The sequence below is a fragment of the Pelobates fuscus genome, chromosome 1, assembly GCF_036172605.1.
Source record: "Pelobates fuscus isolate aPelFus1 chromosome 1, aPelFus1.pri, whole genome shotgun sequence".
NCBI lineage: Eukaryota > Metazoa > Chordata > Amphibia > Anura > Pelobatidae > Pelobates > Pelobates fuscus.
Genome location: NC_086317.1, coordinates 173,820,540 through 173,843,077, shown reverse-complemented (window position 1 = coordinate 173,843,077; position 22,538 = coordinate 173,820,540). Strand labels below are relative to the sequence as shown.

At 39.8% G+C, this 22,538-nt stretch overlaps 1 protein-coding gene across 5 annotated transcripts in view; it reads right to left on the bottom strand.

Moving 5' to 3' along the window:
• Positions 1–22,538, bottom strand: part of ACACA (acetyl-CoA carboxylase alpha) — a 429,246-nt gene that overhangs the window by 90,253 nt on the left and 316,455 nt on the right. For all 5 annotated transcript variants that reach the window (XM_063452852.1, XM_063452842.1, XM_063452868.1 and 2 more), the window contains one exon: positions 552–695. In XM_063452852.1, the coding sequence (XP_063308922.1) occupies positions 552–695 (144 nt within the window). The remainder of the gene's footprint in view (positions 1–551; positions 696–22,538) is intronic.

Here is a 22,538-nt window from a genome sequence, read left to right as displayed (position 1 = left end):
TTCCAAGTATTATTACTTATTATTATATAATGAAGTCATGTGAATCTCCATTTAGTGAATCTATCTATCCATGGATCTCTATAGAGCGTAAACAAGGGAATCCTGAGTCTTACTGGCATTGCTTACTAATTACCAAATTGTAGTAAAATAAACTGGACTGAAATTATTTGCAAAACAGTAAATAAACCCCCAAATAAACTGAAAACGGCATCAACAGCGGGTGAAAACAGCAATGGAAGACATTGTGAACTGTGAGCTACTCAAGCTACTAAACCAAAAGTCTGCTGTACAGAATAATCACAGTATGCTTTGGCAATAGTAACAAAATAAGTAGCACCATTAATATTAAAATTAAGACAAAGGGTTAACTTGGAATACATTAATATTGGGAAATAATAACACTAAAACAAGTAGACCCATTAATATTAAAATTAAGACAAGGGGTTAACTTGGGAATAGGAAACAGCAGGTCTAGCAGAAGCAGATTTGATTTACATAATAGACATTTAATAAAACAGGGCATAAATGATTTAATTAATGGGAAACTGTACCTTTGGCATATAGGACAGCCATTGCAAGATGGTGTACACCCCGTCAAAATCATCATACACAGTGCTGTGTGTTACTCCGTTATTGTGCATTATCTGAATGCCACCCAGTTGGTTATTGGAAGTGTACACCTCACGGCCAAGTACCTTAAAAAAAAAAATACAGGGAAATAATTTTATTATGTGTAATGGTATAAATTAAAATGTACGATACAATTTCAAATGCAAAACAATAAGCTGAATCCCTTTTAGTCTGATAATTAGGGAGTAGAGAGGACCTAAATGAATTAGTCTAGTCAAATCACAGCAATACAAGATGAAAACGTATAAAAATAATGCCACGCCCTTATTTGATTATGGCATATAATCCCCATAGCTCTCTCCAAGTGCAGTTTTTAAATACACAAAGGAAAATGCCTGCTACCACAAGGGCGAAACAAACCCCTCGTAATGTGTCTTTCACAAAAGTCATAAGAAACAAAGGCCCGTGATTGTAAGCTTGTTTGAGCAGGGCTCTCTTCACCCACTGTTCCCATATGTCATACATGTTTTGTTTGTCTTGTGGTAACCTATTGTACAGTGCTGCGAAAAATAAATACCTTAATTGTAACAGTGTACAAAAGATGCACTCATACACTTACATTGTGATTGTGTAATTTGTATTTTCTTCTTACCATTAATACCAGCGTAAAAACATTGTAATGCAGTTTTAAGAGAAACATGAGTTACATAATGAGAATGAAGGGCAAGCAATTTGAAGATTTTGGACAAACAACTGAACACTGAAGTAAACACATATGAATTTTTTTTTAAAAAAACACAACCCTTTAATTTACGTTAGACATAATTTTGTCTAGCATTGTCAAATTTGAAAATGCGGCCCATAGATAATTTTGAGACAATTCTGACAGCCTTATGTGCCTAAATAATGATCCTGAAACTTTCATACCAAATGCTCTGTTGTTTACAGGGGCCTAAGGAAAGCTGCAGTCTGCACTGGAGGTGAAGCTCTTAACATACCCATTACGCAATAGGTATGGACCACATAACAATAATGCTGAAAGCAATGAGCCTTAAAAAGGAAACACGAGAGTCATGAATGCACATTTTAATTGCTTGGCTCTGTTCCGCTGCAGAACTAGACCAGCAGTTAAATGGTTTATCTGTGTGCAAACAGCACTGCTCTTTTCTCATTCGCCTGCTGTCTCTTCCCATTTGCCCTCTTGCTGACTGATACACTGATCTCTCGGTCACTCTGCTTTCTGCTCCACTGAGTCCATATTACTAATAACACCTCCGCCACGGCCAGTTTACCTCATGAAAGCAGGAGCACATCATTACAAAATAAACTCATAACTTTGACACTCTAGCAAATACACGCCGTTTGTTATTTTTATGGCTCAGGGTTTTTTTTTTCTCCAACAGCCAGAGAGGGCATTACCTACCACTTCCATTTATATTTCCAAAAGAACAACAACAACAAAAAATAATGCAACAATCTCAGACTGAACGACTGGCACGAGCCTTGAAGATATTAAGAAAACGATCTCTCTGAACGCATTGCCAATGCCTGTTGTAACTGTAACCACATTAACATGTTGTGCATAAAGGAAATTAAGAATTCAAAAGCTGGAAAAGTATAAGTATGACTGGAAATAAAATATACATGCATATAATGCTTATTGTTTTACTGGACTGGCTTCAATACAGTGAAATCACGTAAAAATGCTCTCAAAGAACGTATTTGATAGTTTGCCATAAAAAAAAAAAAAGGTTTACTCGTGCAACGCTAGATTAACATCTCAAATTTCTTTCGGCCTTGCCCGCTCTGCACAATGGGAATTCAAGGCATGATCGGTGTTCAAGGGTAGCAATGAAGTGACAGGTCAAATCTGTCTGCTGGTGTCATAGAGAGAGCATTATAATCGAAAAAAAAAATTTAAACATTTTAAATATCCATGATTTTATATTAACCCGTTAAGGGCAGAGGCAATTGTACAAATTCTGACCAAAACAAAACCTAGAATTTGAGCTATATGTCTGTCAATCAAAATTTACCTCTTTCAAACTAAGTGCACCCACACTTATTATAAATCATTCTGTTCAGGAGAAACAGGGCTTTCATTTCACATCAAATATTTATATATGGAACACAATTTAATATGAATAAAATATTAAAAGTGTGAGAAGTTAAGAAATTTTATTTTCCAAGTTCTGCGTGGCATTTTAACTGTAAATGTCATAATACTGTTAGCTTTTAATGCAGTAAAACACACATATTTGTATGCTGTGATGTCCCACAAATACAATAATGCCCCCCATGGCAAATAAAGATCTTGCCCATTTCAGTTTTTACACATTTAAATTTGTCGGGTTGGTTTGCTGGGCCTAGGTTGCCTTTGACACCGTATGGCAGTGCAGGAATGAAACTTACATCTCATCATGGCACACCATTTGTAAAAGTAAACAACCCAGGGTATTAAAAATTGGGTATGTCTAGTCCTTTTTTAGTAGCCATTTAGTCACAAACCTTGGCCAAAGTTAGTGTTCATATTTGTTTTTTGCATTTAAAAAAACAAAACTGCCTTTCACCAATGATATTGTCGTCATTATATGTTGTACTGCTCAAAAACACTCATATTTGTGTTCAGCAATGCCTCAAGAGCACAGCAGAACCCCTCCACGTATGGGTTTTATGTGGTTTTGGAAAGTTACATGTTTAAATGTAGGGCTTACCCATTTCTGTTTGCCAGATTAGTTTGCTGAGCCTATGTTGCCCCCATCCTTTGTGGAGATTGCAAATATAAGGGCACATACCACAATAAAGATGTCCGCCAGATGGGTACCGAAGTCGATGGCCGGAGTAGGAGGCCCATGTACTGTGTCACTGGACTCATAAAGAGGCGTGGAATGCATGCCAGTACCCAAAATAGGATACTGCATACAAATGAATATCAATACACCCAACATAGACTGAGGAAGTTTAAATCACAGGCAAACTGCATTTCAACAAGGAGATTACCCTGTGGATTTTATATTTTATCCTAGATTTTGTTTTTATACATTATTTTGTTGTTTTGTTTATTTTCTCATTTACTTATAAATATTAATTTATACTTTCTGGTGAAGCACCCCTTTCATCTGACCATAGAAGGTGGTGTCTCCCTGAGTGCATTGCAATTCTATGAGAGTCTGGAGAGTGGCTATGAAACACATGAGTGTTTTTTCCATTTACCTCTCTACCTGTACCATATGCTGAGAAATACTTCACTATATATTTTTATCTTTTCTTGTTCCTGAGGTCTTACACCATTGTACAAGAGGGAAGGAGTCTCCCTAAAGGATTCCAAGGCTTTCTCAATAGAGCCCTCTCAACAGAACACTCTATGGGCTGAAAGCACTACATTTTCACTGTAGTTCCTTTTTCTGGTTAATTTTTGTTCTTTTTCCATTTGAAAGTTTATTTATTTTAAAAGGGGTAAAAAATTCACCAGCACACAAGTTGTTTTTTAACCCAAAAACGGGTCACATCGCTCAAAATATAGCAAACATAAAATAAAAGTATAAAACATAAAATAATTGCACATATTCATATTGAATCAGACACAAATTTCTTAGTAGTATAGTAAGCCTCCCAAGTAGTATCAGCAGTGGCTAATAACTGCTACAATGCCACAACATAGTCATACAAGGCTTGGTAAGACCAATGTGTACAAAAGGTGTTTAACATAATAACAGTAACAAACGCTCATAATTAGCAAAATTTCTGTTCATCTGATTCGTCTTTAGAATCTTTTTTTATTAACAACATTCAGACAAGCCAAACCACCATATGGCTGAAACCCGGCTGCCCTGAATTATTTTTTTGGGGTGGGTCAGCAGAAACAATTTTTCTCAGAGTTTACAAACTAACATGGGATGGAAGGGAATAATAATAATGAAAAAAAAAAAAACAACAACAAATAAAACCGTAATCATTTTGATGGATGCTTAGATCTCATAGCAATGTTACAATTCTATCAGATAATTGATTGCTTTAATTATTCAGTGTCACATCTCTAAGCAATTTTCATTACGTTTGTAATTATTTTAACATTTGTATTAAATTAGTGCAACTTTAATTTTAGAAAACAAATGCAATAAAATCAGTAGCATATTTCAATAAATAAATGAACATAATCTATGTTATTATCAATAAATATACACAAGAGTGAAATTATATATATTTGCATATATAATATATGATTACATATATTAGTGCCTTTGATTGAGTTTTCATTTTTTTTTGTGATACAAACGTTCATAAAAAGAACACAAAAAGCACTTTCGGGAATACTTTGTGAAAGCAAGTCACAGATGTGAGTCTTTGGGGGCAAATATCTTTGCACATGCGGTTCTTAAACATGTTCTACCAGGTTAAAGTGACACAATAGGCAGCCAGATCACTTCACTGCAATCCTGCAGCTAAAAACATTGCCATTCTATGGGAAAGCATAAACTTCAATGATCTCAACACAGGAGGTGGATCTTCCCTGCAGAGACCAGAACTACAAGGGAGAAAAGGTAAGTAATAATACTTTTTTTACTCCCTGCGGTTGTGGGCTGATCTCCTAAATGGCCACGAGGGAACGATATTGTTAGAAATACACATTTAATTCCTAATGCAAACTAGTTCCATTAAAATAGACTGTAATTCCAGGTTTCTAGCTACAAATGTGGAAGTGAATAGTTGATAGTGAAAGGCACTACCTGAATGGTCATTATAATATAAAATGCACTTCTGTTATGTTTACCTTAAAAGTACAAAATCTGCCTCATAAAATATCTCTTGGAATAAAGCAGACCTCCTTCCAATCACATTATGGTTAATATTCAGCCATAGTCTACTATTTTATACTTCAATAAAATAAAACTCAGACAATAAGTGCAATTTAATCTGATCATTTCAATTGAGAAGCAGAATGTTCCCATTTCAGGTCATAGAACGTACTGATCAACCAGGTAATGGAAGCTGCATGTTTTATCATAGGACAGGAATGTCCAGAAACATGTTGTCTTTGTTCCCGTATAATATTCTATGAAACTTATTTTGAAAAACAAGCTAAATGAATACTCCATTTCTCAAGATGTTGGGCATCAACTAACAAATTTGTATTTTTTTTTACGTCATGTGGTAACAAACAATGTACAACACATTCTGAAAGTTCTCATATTCTCTAGTTTTGTTGCAATTAATTTGGACGCAAGCTCCAAAAATGAGAATGGGCATTTAAGCAATTTAAGGACAATGGTGGAGTGAACATGGTTCCCCTATTCTAGTGGGATAGAAAGTTTAACGGCATTAACAGGACTTCTCAAGCATGTGTCGAATAAAAATAATGTTGAATAACAGTGCTATTGTTGACAACCTTGGAGCAGGTTGAGTGGATGGTAAATGAATGAGCTCCCTTGTGTAAGGTTCATGGTAAACCAAGGAGGACCAAGGAGAGACTGGAGATCCATATGGGCAACAGGCATCGTTGCCCAGAAAGGATTTTCCCTTTCTCTGATATGCTGGACTTAGTCTGTGGGGTGGCTGAACTGCAATGAAATCAAGTCTAATGTATTTCCAGAAATTAAAATTGGTGTAGGGACCAAAAGGTTGATCGAGACAATGGAGTTCCAAAGGATGTGCCAGATACAAAAGACACATCTGCTTCAGAGTATGGCATTTGGTTCTATAATCGTTACATTCATGTAGAGAATGTATTACTGAGGGACAGAGGAGCCTTCAGATAGATTAGATAGTTTGGGCATCTCTCCACTCCAAACGTAAGACAGGTGGCAAAGTAGAATGTTAATTTCACTAAATATTGTGCAAATACCACTGGGACCGATGCACTGGGAGCAAATTGAAAATAAGGGAATATGGCATTTTCCTAGTCAGGCTGCTTCTGTGGCCCATAAGATAGGCCAAATACCATGGCCTAATGCTGGGAACTTTAAAGAACGAGTAGACGATAATAAAATTGAGCAGTGGATTTCCATTGATTAGGCTACTATGGTAGGTGCACCCACAAATAATGAGGTTGTCAGAAGGGCCCCAGCAAGAAACCAATACTTGAGTCTGCCACTAATAGTAATTAAGTTGAATAAGTCTTATGGGGAGGGCTTACACCTAAGCCACTGCGATTGGCTACTGTCCAATAAATGTCCCAGTCTTCCATCTGGTCCCCTAGGGGAGTGTCCACCAGGTGGGAGACCTGCATAAATACCGGGCAGGTAGCCCCCATTAAACAGAATCCTGTTTTACCCTCAAGACGGAGCTTGGTCTCTTTTGTGGGGGAATTGCTACTGGGAAAGTGTATTTCGCTTATTCTAGCCGTGAAGGGAGATCGGCTGATTGGATGTTCGTGAGATACCGCACTTCCCTACATTCCGTTTGGGAGTTTGGCGGTCGGCTGTGCAAGGCCTGCATTTCTAAAAAGGGGGATTATCGACTAAGCGGCGGCTTCACTTATTTCGGCGGTGAGTGTCGTAACAATTGGTTTGGCTGGGGAGCCTGGATTGAAATATCTTACTAGTTCTGAGGTGTGCAACATCTACATGTAGAGTAAATGTGACAGTCATTTAGGTGATAGTATAACAACTGGCGGCTTGCATGATGCTGAATGGCGAAAAATTATCTAAATGAGGAAAAGGTGGGGCCTAGTAATTGCCAAGTGGCTCTGAGAGGCTTTAGCTATGAATTGGCCAAGGGACGGAGGCCACCGAATGATGTGGCGGGAATGCTGGCCTCTTTGTGACAAGTAAGAGATTCAAAGGAGTGGCCGTGACATGTGAGGCCCTATCTAAAACCTAGAGAGGTAGGAGCAAGGCTCTAGCTATGAGTTGGGCCGATGAATAACTCTGCATGAGGATGGGTGTAGGCCTTGCTTGACTGAATTACAAATATACAATAATATGGCACACACCAATACCCTTTACAGCCAGTCAATCTATGCCCAAGTAATGTAGGGGAATAGAAATGTAATGAATTGATAGAAAGCATGTTGGAACGTACGTATCTTTCTGTCACGTATTCATCCGCTTATAGAAATGTGGTTAATGACATTTACTGTCCACACAGGAAAAGTTGTGCTAAGAAGGGTTAATGCTGAGCAGCAATCATGCAAATGAAACCTGGTAACTGACTTTGGGGTCAAAGGCCGGTTACAGCCTATCAGAACTAAAGGAGGGGCATTTAGGCCCAGTTCTCATCCTGCTCAGTGCCCTGTCGTGGTTTCCCTTGTGGTTGTCTGAGAGCGTGTTCCTGTTATTAGTTTTCTACCTGGATTTTGACTTTGGCTTTGTTTATTGACTTCTCTATATTCTTGTATCCTGACTCCTGGCTTTCCTCATCTCTGCGTCCCTTTTTTGTGTTCCCTGACCTCGGCTAGTATTTTTGACTATTCTATGTACGTTAAATCCAGCCATTCTAAGGACCGGTAATACGTTACTTATTTGTCATCCGGGCTATACAGTTCTATGTGCTGGATCAAACAGTAATCCTGACATTACGACATGGCCATAGATCCTGTAGAACTGTCAGCACATAGCTGCTTGCGAGAGGAAATTAGAGGAGAATGATCACCGCATGGATCAATTCGCTCAGGCTTTCAGTACGCTTCTCGCTAGAACGGCGCATCTGCAGCCTGCAGCGTCTCCTCCTATAGCACCTCCACCCTGTGTACCTCCACCCACTGTTAATAGGACTCCTAGCATCTCCTTATCGCCATCCCTACAGTTTGATGGCAATATCCAGGAATGCAGGGGTTTTCTTAATCAGGTGGAGTACCATTTTGAGGCCTCACCAGGGTCGTTCCTCACGGACAGAGCAAAAATTGGTTATCTAATGAATCAATTAAAAGGCAAGGCCCTTGCCTGGGCTAATCCGTTGTGGGAAAGTAATCGGAGCATAGCTCATAATTACCAGGAATTCCTTGCCGAATTCAAGCTCACGTTTGAGCCATTGGGTAGAGAGGATGACGCCTCCACTGCCCTAATGCACATCAGACAAGGTAACCGGTCTATCTCGGATTATGCTATTGAATTCCGTACCTTAGCTTCCGAGGTAGACTGGACTAACAATGGGTTAATCTCAGCTTTCAAAAAGGGTCTCTCAGAGACTATACTTGATGAGATAGCCGCTAAAGAATTACCCAAGAGTCTTAACGAATTTATTACGTTTGTCATGTATATTGATAATAGGTTAAGACTCAGAGAAGTCACCAGAAGCAAGTCCAGACGTATGGCTATGTCCCTAGCACCTCAATTCTCTAAACCTGTTTTGTCTAACCTCCCTGTACAGTCCGAACCCGAACCTATGCAGTTGGGGGTCACTAGACTGTCGGAGGCCAAAAACAGTATAGGAGAAGGGAGGGGTTATGCCTATATTGCGGTAGAAAGGGACATATGATAACTAATTGCCCAGTGCATCCGGAAAACTTCCGCACCTAAGAACCTTAAGGGGACAGATCTTAGGTGTGATGGAGTTGTCCTCTAACAAAAACAAAAGTAGATTCCTCCTGGAGGTATCTATTTCCCTTGATAACAATAAGTTTTCTTGCAGTGCCCTAATGGACTCAGGTGCTGCTGGAAATTTTATTGATGTCCAGCTGGTGCAGGATTCTTTTTTGTTGAGAAAAAGGGTGGTGAGTTACACCCTTGCATAGACTACAGGGCACTTAATAAAATCACTGTAAAAAATGCATACCCTATCCCACTCATTTCCGAATTGTTCGATAGACTTCAGGGAGCTAAAGTATTTACTAAGCTTGACCTTAGGAGCGCTTACAATTTGGTTAGAATTAAAGAGAATCATGAGTGGAAGACGGCATTTAATACCTGTAGTGGACACTATGAATATCTGGTAATGCCATTAGGGTTATGCAACGCCTCGGCCGTATTCCATATTTTGGTGTATTCCCCTGATCTTCAAACTCACCACTCCCATGTGAAACAGGTTCTGCAGACGTTGTTGAAAAATAAACTTTATTGTAAATTAGAAAAGTGCATATTTGACCAGCCTGAAGTCCACTTTTTGGGTTACAACATCTCTGCATGGGGATTTCAAATGGATCCTTAAAAACTAGAGGCTGTACTACACTGGTCATTACCCTCTGGTTTAAAAGCCATTCAAAGGTTTATTGGTTTTGCCAACTATTACAGAAGATTCATCAAGGGATTTTCTTCTGTAATAGCCCCCATCACTAATATGACTCACAAAGGGGTTAGTAGCACGGTATGGTCCAAAGAGGCTGTGAATGCTTTTGAGACTCTTAAACAAAGATTTGCCTCTGCGGACATACTAAAACATCCCGACACCAGTAAACCTTTTATATTGGAGGTTGATGCATCCGAGACAGGGGTAGGGGCTGTTCTCTCTCAGAGAGAAAGCCAGGGAACACTATTGCATCCTTGTGGCTACTTCTCCAGAAAGATGTCTCCTGCTGAGCGCAACTACGATATTGGCAATAGAGAACTGTTGGCCATTATTCTTGCCCTCAAGGAGTGGCGACATCTTTTTGAGGGTTCCAAGGACCCCCTGTTGATCATAACCGACCACAAAAATCTGGCATATATAGGGGATGCCAAACGTTTGTCTTCCAGACAGGCTAGATGGTCACTGTTCCTTTCACGTTTTAACTTCCTCATTACTTATAGACCTGGTTCTAAAAATACCAAGGCTGATGCCTTGTCCAGGCAATTTGATAATGAGTCAGCTCCGGAACAGGTGACATCTATTATTCCACCAGAGTGTATTATTGCTACTACTGTCCTCTCACTGTCTTCTCCACTGCTTGGCACCATACTGGAGGCCCAGCCTCAGGCGCCCAGTGGTAAACCGTGTAATAAACTGTTCGTTCCCCTATGTGAAAGGGGTAATATGATGAAAGTGTTCCATGACAATATAACTGCTGGACACCCGGGCATCAATAAGTCCACTGCCACGATCACTAGATCATTTTGGTGGGATTCACTCAGGAAAGATGTAAAGGAGTACGTTCTGTTTGTGCAGTTTCTAAGGTGACTCATGCACTTCCTTGTGGCCTGTTGCAGCCTCTTCCTGTTCCTGAGATTCCATGGTCCCACTTATCCATGGACTTTATTGTTGAGCTTCCTAGCTCTGCTGGGTTCACTACTATTCTCATGGTTGTAGACCGATTTTCTAAGATGGCTCACTTCATTCCTCCCAAGAAGTTGCCATCTTCGCAAGATTTGGTCCTAATTTTCATACGTGAAATTGTACGTTTGCATGGCATCCCTCACAATTGTGATGTTACTTATTTGTCATCCGGGCTATACAGTTCTACGTGCTGGATCAAACAGTAATCCTGACACTTCCCCAACTAGTCTGTGTTTGATCTTGAGAAGAGAATATCATAGAGAGGAACCTAAACACACAATGGGACCGTTAATGGAAATATGTCCAGAATGGTGTAAGTGCTTATTGAGGTAAGGGTATAATAAAGTACTTGTGTTGTGGTTAAGGATTAAAATGTTAACATGATGATAAGTAGGGATAGTAGAAACCTAGATAATAGAACTTGTGATTGTCAATATGGATACGAAAGAGATACCTAGTAGTGCTGTGTCTAAATATGAGTTCTCACTGTGCATACTTCCACAAGAAGGACCTGAAGTATGTATGAGAAAGATCGAAACATCTCTAGTTTACTAGCAGGAAGCAACATATGTAAGATCTAGTAAGTGCCTGTGACAGGAGTGTGGATTATACAAGGCTTAGGTAACACCGTGACAGACCGAGGAGGCCTGAATATGGTAAATGTGTAATAAAGGGGTTCTTGGTTCTCAGGAGTGCAAAGAGAGGGTCTTAAAGGAAGGATTTGCGTGGACATAACAAGGCTGAGAGGAATAGTGAACCGTAGTATGACAGGGTTGTAGTTGACCCTTGTAAAGCTGGGAATGTTGTATGTAATTTCCCAAATGTGTGGCAGAAATTGTGTCGTATTGGATTGCCCACAGGTGGCCATATGTAATATATGGAGTGAATGCTTAGTGAGGGCCGCGTGTAGAGGTATTGAAGCGAAAGGCCAATAATACCAAATGTAAGTCTCAAGCTGCCGGGTGTGTAATAGGGTGTATGTAAAGTAATGATTATGGCATGAACAAATGTAGGTTAATTTTACCAAAGTTGTAGAAATAGATTGTGAATTGCGTATGGACAGTACTGATGCTCTGGTATTCGAACTGGTTTTATTTATTGATTGTACTTAAACACAGTATAATATATAACGCCCGAGCGACAGGAAGGCCTAACTTAGGTTGTAGCTATAAGCCTACCTGGGACCGTATGAAGCTTATGTAAGTGAATGCCTAGTGAGATCCGTGTGTCAAGGTATTGGAGTAGAAGGGCGAGAGAGCTCATTCTGATTCATGAGTAGCAGGGTAGCCATTAAGGGGGAATGAGAATTAGCGGGTGTATGAAGTGATATGATGTGAGTTGGTTAATAGTTGCTGAGCTGTGGAGTAGTTGCAATTTACACAGTGATGCAAAATTGCAGATCTGCTCCATATCATAATGTGTATATAACCAACTTGACCCGTCCCCGGAAGGGACCGTTAATTAGAGATGATAATGATGAGACACTTGAGTACAATGGGACTGATCGTAGTAGGTTGTCCACTGAGGGCCATATGAAGCATATGTTGTGGAAGGCCAAATGAGGGCATAATATAAACATATATATATATGTGTGATGTCCTGCATCTCTCATAGGGACTTAATTTCACATTTATTTATTTTTTCTTTGTTTTGCATGAAAGGTTGTGCCTTTTTCATGAAAGTTGTCTTTTTTCCCTTTATTAAAGGTTATGACTTTTCTTGCATGAAAAGGTTGTGCTTTTATAAATTGATTTTTTTTTAATTAATGTTTTTATTTTGTATTTATTTATTTTTAATATTCTCTACATGTATGCAGTTACCACTCTATTGATAAGTAAACATATTGTTTTCAACCTGTTTAGCACACCCTTCACTTTCCTATGATAGTGAAGGAACAATGAGGGCCCAACATAACTATAGCTAGATGCAGGGTGGCCAAATGAGGGCCTAATGAGAAGTTACAGGTGCATAATGATACAATTAAATGTGGTTTTATTGAATGTTGAAAATATTTGAGTAGTCCGGTTGCAATTTAGTATGTTATTGGTGACTCCCAAGTGGCGGACCTAGTTTGTGGCATGCCTTGACTTGAAGTGTAAAAATAACATTTAGATGAGGGCCGTGAATATGGGCGTATAACCATAGAACAGACATAATTATGACCAACATTATTACACTTGACCAGGCCTGTGCGGAGCCCAGAGAGGGCTTAAGCAATGTAAGTAGTAATGGACAGTGAAACAAGATTATGCTAACTACATGTATAGGCCCAAGTTTGGGCCTGACATCAATTTAGACAGTAAGTAGCAACATCTAGCCATATAATTATTAAACAATGTAGGCCCACAATGAGTGCCTGAATACCGAGATGGCAGACATATAGGATACATATAGGTACTGAGGCTGGGTGAACATAAGTAACACATGTTGATCTGTTCAAAGCGGACAAGTATAACCAAGGACATTTGTATCAACAATAATAATCTGCAAATATGAAAAACTAAATATATGACATAGCATTAATTGTTTTTTTTTATATTTATCTTATTTATTCAATAAAAATGTCTACAGATACATAAAAAACACACTTGCTTATCCCATATAACATCATCAATCCAAATGGATCAAAAGTATAACAATAGATAAAGACATCATATATATATATATATATATACACATACAAGATAGCCAGTGAGTTAATACATGTCGAATAATTATATAGGAAAATTCAAATAATTAAATTACATATAAACATCAAAACAAAACAAAACATATTTACAAAACACAAATACAAATACAAATTTAAATTCAAATTCTGGCCGATTTTGAAGGGAGGAGAGAACATTCCAAAAATATAGTTAAGTATTACTAGAATATTTGGAAGTCCAGGGGGACCACATTTTTTCATTTTTCCTGGGAAGTGAGTTAAAAAAATAACTCGTCTCCATTTTATGCTGAAATTCAATTTGAGCCATAATTTCTATCCAATCAGGAGGTGTAGGAGATTTCCAACATCTAGCGATGTTGATCTTGACTGCAGAGAAAACATGGGTCAAAAGTCTGCATAGGTTGTTATGCTGTATAGGAAGGCCGATATTAAATAGAAAGACATAGCATTAATTAAACATTAAAATGCAGGGTGACTAAATTAATTGCATATGATAAAATTAATATGACCAAATGAGGGCCAAATACAGTAAGCAGAATGCCTAACCAGGCAGTATCAGCCCAGAGGAAGGGGAAGTCTGTATTTATAGGCCGGGTAATTCCTCCCACAATTACAGGCTTTGCCTAATGGTTCTGCCTTCCCATATATTAAATACTTTTGAATGCTTGTTTAGCCTTATTATGTTAGTATGGCAGTTTAAGTTCAGAACTGGGCTCAGCCCTGTGTTGCCACTGGAAGGGCTGAGGTAGATACTCATAGTGGGGTGGGTGGGGGGGGTTTAAGGGGTTCTGCGGGGATACTAGGGGGGATGCAGGAGCGACGGTGGGCGGTGTGCATCTTCCCCTACCGGGTGTTTTTATCCTATCGTCGTTTTTGGGTGTTCAGTCGTTAGAATACGTTTCCCAGGGCTGCCAAATCTTTAGGAAGTTTATTTCCGTATTTCTAATCTGGGTGGTCAGTTTGTCCATCAGGTTGCTATCCTTAACCTTCACCATTATGTCTGCTATCATGGGTGTGGAGTTTTTAAGCCATGATTGTGCTAGGGCTCGTCTGGCCTCTAGGGAAGTCTCTAGCAAAGTCTGTCAGTTGGATATGTCGAAATAGGTCTTTAGTTATAATGGGTGCTAATGTTTTAAGGCTCTCGAACATTCTAAAGATGCCGTTCTCAAACAATTGGAAGTATTGGTGGATCCCTGTGGCTTCTATGCCCTGGAAATCACATGCGCTCATCCCGGGCTCGAACACCCCATTCCTTAGGTACGGGGTTAACGGGGAGGGTGTGTGTTTTAGGGCGTGTCTAGTGGCCGTGAGGTCCCTGATTCTGATGGAGTTCAGAATCGCTGGGCAGGTGGTCCTTAGCGCTGGTCTGTCCTCCTTGGGAACCCATTTTCAGAATTGGGGTAAGTCAGTGCTCATAAGGTGTGTTTCTAAGTCGACTCAGCGGTGGGAGTCCACCACGGAGTGCCAACTCACCACCTGGGCCAACTGTGCTGCTAAGTAATACAGGTGTAGGTTGGGGAGCCCCAGCCCTACCCTCGGTGCGGTATAGTACTTGCTGTGTTACACCGTGTCGCTTTTGTGCCCATATGAAGTTGTCTATTGTACTTTGCAGAGGGCCTAGGTCTTTTTGTGTCACCCTGATGGGCAGGGCCTGGAATAGGAAGAGCAAGCACAGGAGATTAATTTTAATGGCATGTTACCTGCCAATCCAGGAAATTGGCTTGTCATGTCATCTCTCTAGATCTTTCATAAGTGACATAATACTATGGACATAGTTTTCCGCGTACATTCTGTCCGTGTCTGCTGTGAGTCTGACCCCTAAGTATTTAATAAAGGACGCCATGGTTTTGACTCTGTAGGTTGATTCTATAAGGGCTACCTCCCTTGGTTCCATCCCCAGCGGCATTGCCACTGATTTGTTGAGATTGACCTTGTATCACGAAATATAGCCATAGTGGTCCAGCAGGTCCAGGCAGGGATTCTTGCAGGTTTGTCAGTGTCAGCAACACGTCTTCAGGTAGGCAGAGGCTTTGTACTCCTCCCCCGCGACCTTTAATCCTTTTATGTGCGTATTCGTGCGTATGTGCTGGAGAAGGGGCTCCAGCAGCAAGATAAACAACAGGGGAGAGAGTGGGCATTCCTACGTGCGAATGGGCTCGGGGATGGTCCCGACATTCGTTCGTCTGTGCTCTCGGTTCTGTGTGTAGGACTCTAATCCCAGTTATAAACCGTTTTAGGAATTGCATGTTCTCCAGCAGTGTGAACAGGTAATGCCACTGGATCCGGTTGAACGCCTTCTCCGCATCCAGGGAAAGGAGCAGAGAAGGCGTCCGCGTTCTCCCCGCCTAACATATGAGGTCCGCGCTGTGTCTCGTGTTCTCGTAGAGTTGTCTCGCGGCCAGGAAGCCCACCTGGTCAGCCTGTATCATGGTCAGCAGTAGTGGGTTTAGCCTTGTTGCTAGGATTTTTGCGAACAGTTTGATGTTGAAGTTGATGAAGGATATAGGTTGATAATTCGCCACTATTGTGTCGTCCTTACCTGGTTTGGGGATAAGTGTAATATCTGCCATGAGGGAGTCCGAGTTCGGGCATGTTCGCTCCGTCCACTCTGCGAATACCGCAACCAAATGAGGGATCAGTGTTTCCCACAAGATCTTATAGTACGTGCCATCAAACACATCTGGACCCAGGTCTTGTTTCCCTCAAGGGCTGATATTGCCCGATCCACCTCGTCCCCATCAATTAGGGATCCCAGCACCTGCATTATCTCTGAACCGGGTGTCGGGATCCCAACCTGTGACAGGAAGGTCTTGACCTCTTGGCTGTATACTTCATTATCACCATTCAAGTCTGGTGAATGATCATATACTTTCATGAGGAAGTCTGTAAAGACTTTATTTATGTCTGTGGATTGTAGACTATTTGTCCATTAGCGTCTCTGATCGCTGTGATAGATTTAAATTTAGGTTTGGGGTTTAAGGCCCTTGCAAGAAGGGTATCCATCTTATTAGAACATTTGTAAAAGAGACGCTTTGTGCGACTGAGGTCCCTACCAAGGTCCTCCACCGCCAGGCCCCTTAGTCTGTTCCTCAGCTCTTTGATTTCTTGAAGTTTGGGGGCCCCTGCTTGTGCTGCATTTCCACTTTTAAGAGTGCCTTTTGCAGCCCAAACAGGGTTTCTGCCCTATGTCTCGTCGCTAGTTTGATCAGGGATCCTTGTGTGACTGCTTTGTGCGCAATCCACACTGTGGAGTGTGACAGGTTGGGCGCTGTGTTCATTTGGAAATACTCAGGATAGTTCGCCTTGTATCTGTTTTATTATTTCCTGGTCTTTAAGAAATGCATCATTTAGTCTCCACTTCCAAGGGGGATATGCATTTGGTAACCGCAGTGCGAGTTCTATGTCTGCGTGGTCAGATCATGATATAAGGTTAATGCGGGAGGACTGATTCATAAGGAAGAGGTCTATGTGCGAGTATGTGGAGTGGGCTGCGGAGCAGTATGTGCAATCGTTGGTTCCCAGGTGTTGGAGCCTCCACGGATTTAGCATCCCAGTGTTACGAAAAAACTTTGCTAATAGTTTGTCCTGTCCCCCACACCCATGTGATCTCTGTGTTCCCCTCTGTCCACTGCTGTCTACTGCAGGACATGGTGTTGTATTAAAATCACCCCGACTACAACGACCCCGTGTGGTAGGGCGATGACTACGTTTTCCACTTCCTCCCAGAACCCGGGCACAGCTGACATTTCTGAGAGTGAACTATAGCAGGATAGACTTGTAAAAATTCCCACTGCTATAGTGAGCCATTAGGTTCAGTGGAAAAAAAACAGTTAACTGAGTATATAAAGTAAACAGCTTAGCTGACACTAAAACACAGCAAGGTTCACTAAAGAGTGGACTGGGCTGTGTATAAACCTCAGTATGGTTGCTATCACTTTAAACTGCTGTTTGGGAATAAAATACTTAGTAATTCACATTGCTAAACAGAGAATTAAAGGGATAAGATTTGTCCCCGCCAAAATGAAACCTTCCTGATAGGAGCAACCTAACATGCTAGACCCAATAAGCAGTGATTCAGCTGGATACTTATAAAAATATATATATATTTGTGCCAATATTTTTATATTTTTAATATATTATATACATACTGCTTTAAAAAAAAAATGTCTAGCATTCAAGACCTAGGATTGGACAGATTAACTGACTATCTGAGCAGCAGTCGGACAAGCATTTGGTCTAAAATAGTTTGACAAAAAACAGGGGTGGGGAATGACAGCCAAATAATTCGTTCACTATAACTAAGTGACGGTAGTTACCTGATCGATCCAGCATTCCTGTGGGCTTGTGGAGGCAAATGTTTATGGATCTTCTGGCAGGAAGAGGGACGCTTCTTGCGTCACCCCTCTACATATGCTAATCACTGTGACCCTGTTCCTGCAATCTTTGGGGATCAATCACCTCAGTGTTTAACAAAAGCTTTCAGCACCATAGTCTTTCCCCTGTCGTGTTTTCCTCTTAGTTCCTCGTATAGTAAATTAGATTCATTTCTGTCTTTCTATTTCTGACATATACTTGTAAGGTGGATAACGTAGGGCCATGGACCCTGCAGGTGTATATTAACAGAGGGCAACATATGAGACTGAAGTAAAGGAATTGGACAAATTCGCTCAGGCTTTACAGACCGTGTTAACATTCACTTCTTATTTGTCTTCTTAGGGTCAAGCTTCAGTACCACCTCCACAAATACCAGTCATGAGATCTGTGCCTATTGCTCCATCAGTCCATCTCTCACCTCCTCCCAGATATGGTGGTGATCCCTTGACCATCAGTGGTTTTCTTAACAAAGTAGAAAAACTTTTCACAACATATCTAGGATCCTTTCCTATCGATCATTCCAAGGTTGGTTTCATAATGAATCACCTTACTGAAGCACTGGATTGGATCAATCCACTGTACGAAAAAAAAACAAGCCAATAATATTTACTTACTGATTCCCTACAAGATGAGGTTGCAGCCAAGAAGCTCCAAGAAGACCTCAACGATCTTATAAACTATATAATACATACATAGAAACATTAAATCTATAGTAGACCTAAGCATTCAATATCTCCCAGATCCAGCACGTCTGAATCATCTGGAATTTATGAGGCAGAACCCGTGCAATTGGGGGTGATTAAGTTGTCAGATGCTGAGAAACTATTTAGGAGAATGTAGGGACTTTCTCTCTATACCCTTACAATGGGGTGACAGCAATGATAAAAGCTCTTGTTCATTCTGGTGCTGCTGAGAATTTTATCGATTCTAATTTTGTGTCTAAAGCTACCATTCTCCTAATGGAAAAAGAGACACCTTTGGCTGTTGGAGCCATAGATGGTAGACCTTAAGTCAACCCTGTAGTCATACATGAAACCACCTCTATGGAAATGTGCATTGACATGTTACATAAAGAAAAAATAAAGTTCCATGTCATATGTTCACCCACCTATCCAGTGGTTCTGGGATATCCTTGGCTTGTTAAACACAATCCTAACATTGATTGGGAAGTAGACCTGCCCCTTTCCAATAGATGTACTGTAATACTGATGATAACAGACCATTTTCCCAAATGGCTCATTTTGTATCACTTCCAAAATTGCCATCTTCTTCAGAATTAGCGGTTATCTTCAGCAGAGAGGTGTTCCGTTTATATGGTATTCTGGAAGAGATTGTGTCTGATAAAGGTAATCAGTTTGTTTCTTCTGCGCAGAGATTAATATTGCTCTCTCTTTTTCTTATGCTTAGCATCCCCGTCCAATCGAGCTGCCGAATGTGCCACTCAATCCCTAGAGTAGTACTTACACTGTTTCATCTCAAACCACTAAAGATGACTAAGCTGGCCTGCTCCCTTGCACAGAGATCACTCGCAAAAATGCCTCCCATGAATCCTGGACAGACTGTTTTTTGTACTGTACGACAAACATCCTATGGTTTTTACTGCTGCATTATCTTCATGTAGAATGTCTGTTCTGGATGAAACATCTGGCAAACATCCCAACACTTGGAGCCTCTTTTGGTTAAGATTTCTACATGGCATAATGATAGATTCCATTGTGCGGCTCCTACTTACCATGTGGGGGATCGGGTTTGGCTATTGATCCGCAATATCCATCTTCAAGAGCCTTCAATTAAACCGGCATCTCGATTCATTGGTTCTTTTTGGATCCTGCATAGGATCAATCCTGTCTTGTATGCTCTTGATTTACCTAAGGGAATGCACAAATCCAGTTTGTTCTATTCCACTCTGCTGAAGCCCATTGTGTGTAATTATTTAATTAAGCCTGTTTCTTCTCCTACACCTCCTGTAGTATTGAGTAGATGAGGCAGTACTATATTCTTTGTTTTCCCAGGGTGTGCTCCAGTATCTCATCCATAGGAAGGGGTATGGTCCTGAAGAGCGTAGTTGGTTTTCCGCTCCAGATATTCACCCCTCTCATCTTGTACATTTCTTTATTTCCTGCTTTCCTAACAAGCTGGGTCTGTCCCACCTGTTGGATGTTTCTCGAGGGGGCTACTGTCACGGTACTTACCCAATCGACATGCTGTTCCGAGCATTTCAATGCACACATCGATAGGGAAGTCGCTACTTATAGCTCTCTTCCTACTTCCCAAACAGCACTTTTTCAGACTATTCAGACTAAGATAACAGTAAAATAAATAATTGGGAAATGGGGGTGTTTTATGAAAAATAATTGAAAATGTAGGCGTCTGTGTATTCAAAGGAAGGTTTCCATGCCCCAGTGTTATCAGATGTTCATCATATTCCGTTACTTCAATAAGAGAATAGCTTCAGCAGTCATCTACATAGAATCTGTCCTTATGCAAACGTTACCAATAAAGTTCAAATTATATATAGTGCATTGTTAGCATAATGCATACACTCAGAAATTCCAAATATAACGCGTTTTAAAGCTACTAGTATCAATTATTTTGAATGCCAGGAATAAAAGACGAATATTTTTAATTCTTTAGGAGTGCAGCAGAGGATGAGAATGCAAAAGGTTCCTCCGCATAAACGTGATCCTGCTTATCTCTTGCCATGCCTGACAGTTCTAACTTAACACGGCTGACAGACAATGGACGTAGTTTAATATACCGCCGGCTTTTTTTACCTTAAATCTTTTTTACAGAGATCAAGATAAATCTGCTCTTTCTTTTCTCAGCGCTCTGTGCACATCAGAGTGAAGTGGCACTGCATTGTGAGAGATTCTGCAAATGAAATCACAATGTAACTTTGAAAGAGTGCAGTGTCCATCTGTCAGTAAATTCATCAAGAGAGGCATCATGCCCGGATGATGCATTTACATCATATTGATTCACATCAGATAACTTCTATTTTCTTGTCTTTACAGAATGCACATACATTAAATACAGATGTGACCCACACCAATGCGATGATGGTATCATAACACATGGTAATCTATCACCTTTTCTATGTAACTATGTAACCAAGGTATATTTTTGTTCAATAACATTGTTAATTCAGTTAATTGTCTGAATTTTAGATAGTGTAGCACATGTTCTCTAAATATTTTCACATTTATGCAATTATGTTTGGGAAAAAAATAAGAGCAAATTTTGAAAAATGTATTCCAAACAATATATACGGACATAATGTATTTCCTATTAGAATGCACATTTCACAAAGTACTGATTTTATAAGACATTATAATGTTCCTATAACTGGTCTTCAGTGATGTTTGGTTTTCTTTTATATTAAAGTTTTAGCCAAGAACATCATGATGCAGTTTGTAAAATCAAAGCCAGGGCAAATATTTTAAATTAAAAAGGAGAAATAGAAACATTATTCATCCTTCTCTACTCTGTATGATTTATCTATGCTGCCTGACCGGTGCAAAGGACAAAGCTTATAACAATGATCGACAAGAATCAATGCTGGAGGCGCCATGTTCCAAAATAAAGAAGTGGCGATTTCTACATTTCATTTTATTTTTCACAACTAACAAATAGAAATTAGTTTAATATAGGGAGGGATTGAAGTAAACTTTACTCGCCAGTTGGAGTAAAGTTGGAATTAGTAATAAAATGAATAACTAAAAATAATAACTTAAAAAAACTAGTGTAAGTTAATCAGTACCCCCCACTTATTACAGGGATACGTAAACATAAAATTGGAAATCCATAGAAACAACAGTTCCCCTAAATAGTGGGCAAAGCAGCAATTGTGTGTTGCACTTAACACAGCGAAAAAAAAAATTTCTTCCAGCTCTCCCTCAAGAAAACATACATTTACTTTATAATACACTTCTAACTCTGGCACTTTAAATGGTACTCTGTCGCAACAAACATAACATAGTTCCATGTTGTAGAAGTAGGCTTTGAACTGTAGCAGTGGGCTCTTATGCTATATGCTATATCAGTGGGCTATAATGGTTGGACAGATATGTCTTATTCATTCGCTAGGCCCTAGGGAATGGCACACAATAAATTATTATATCCTCAGTAAGATGGGAAACCCACTGACACTGGGAAGAGACTAACGAAGGTATCTTGCAGAATTACTCTTCCTATAACATTACTTGGGATGAAGAATGGTCACTGATCTAATTTTAAAATCTTCTTGATCACTCTCCGCGGAAAAAAGAAAAATCAGGCTATTGGAAATGAACGTAAACAATTTCCAAGTATACATACTGTATCTAAATAGCTGATGGTGGTATAGCCACCTAAATCTGGAATCTGCATTTTTTGTAAATAACAAGATGTCCTTCAATGATCAGATATCCATACACAAAAATGAAAATTTATTCATTTTGAATATGGAGAATTTACTTAATAGTTTACCCTGGGCTGTGTACTGTCTTTTAATTACAGTGGTGAATAGCTGTAATAAGTAATTCAACAGGTACAATACAACCTACTAGAAAAAAACTAAATTGTCATAAAATAAGTTTTCTTTTACTAAACACGTCAAAATTATTGTTTTGGATAGCGTATATAAATATATATCACTTATTTTCTTTTAGATATCCCACTATTTTACAGCTGAAACAGCTAAATATAACATTTACCACCTCAAAAGCAGAAAACCTTTTGAACACAGAATCATGCCATATTGGAAATTCTGGTCCGATCTGCGATCTTTTCTCACTTGGCCAAGGGACCATTAAAAAAAAAA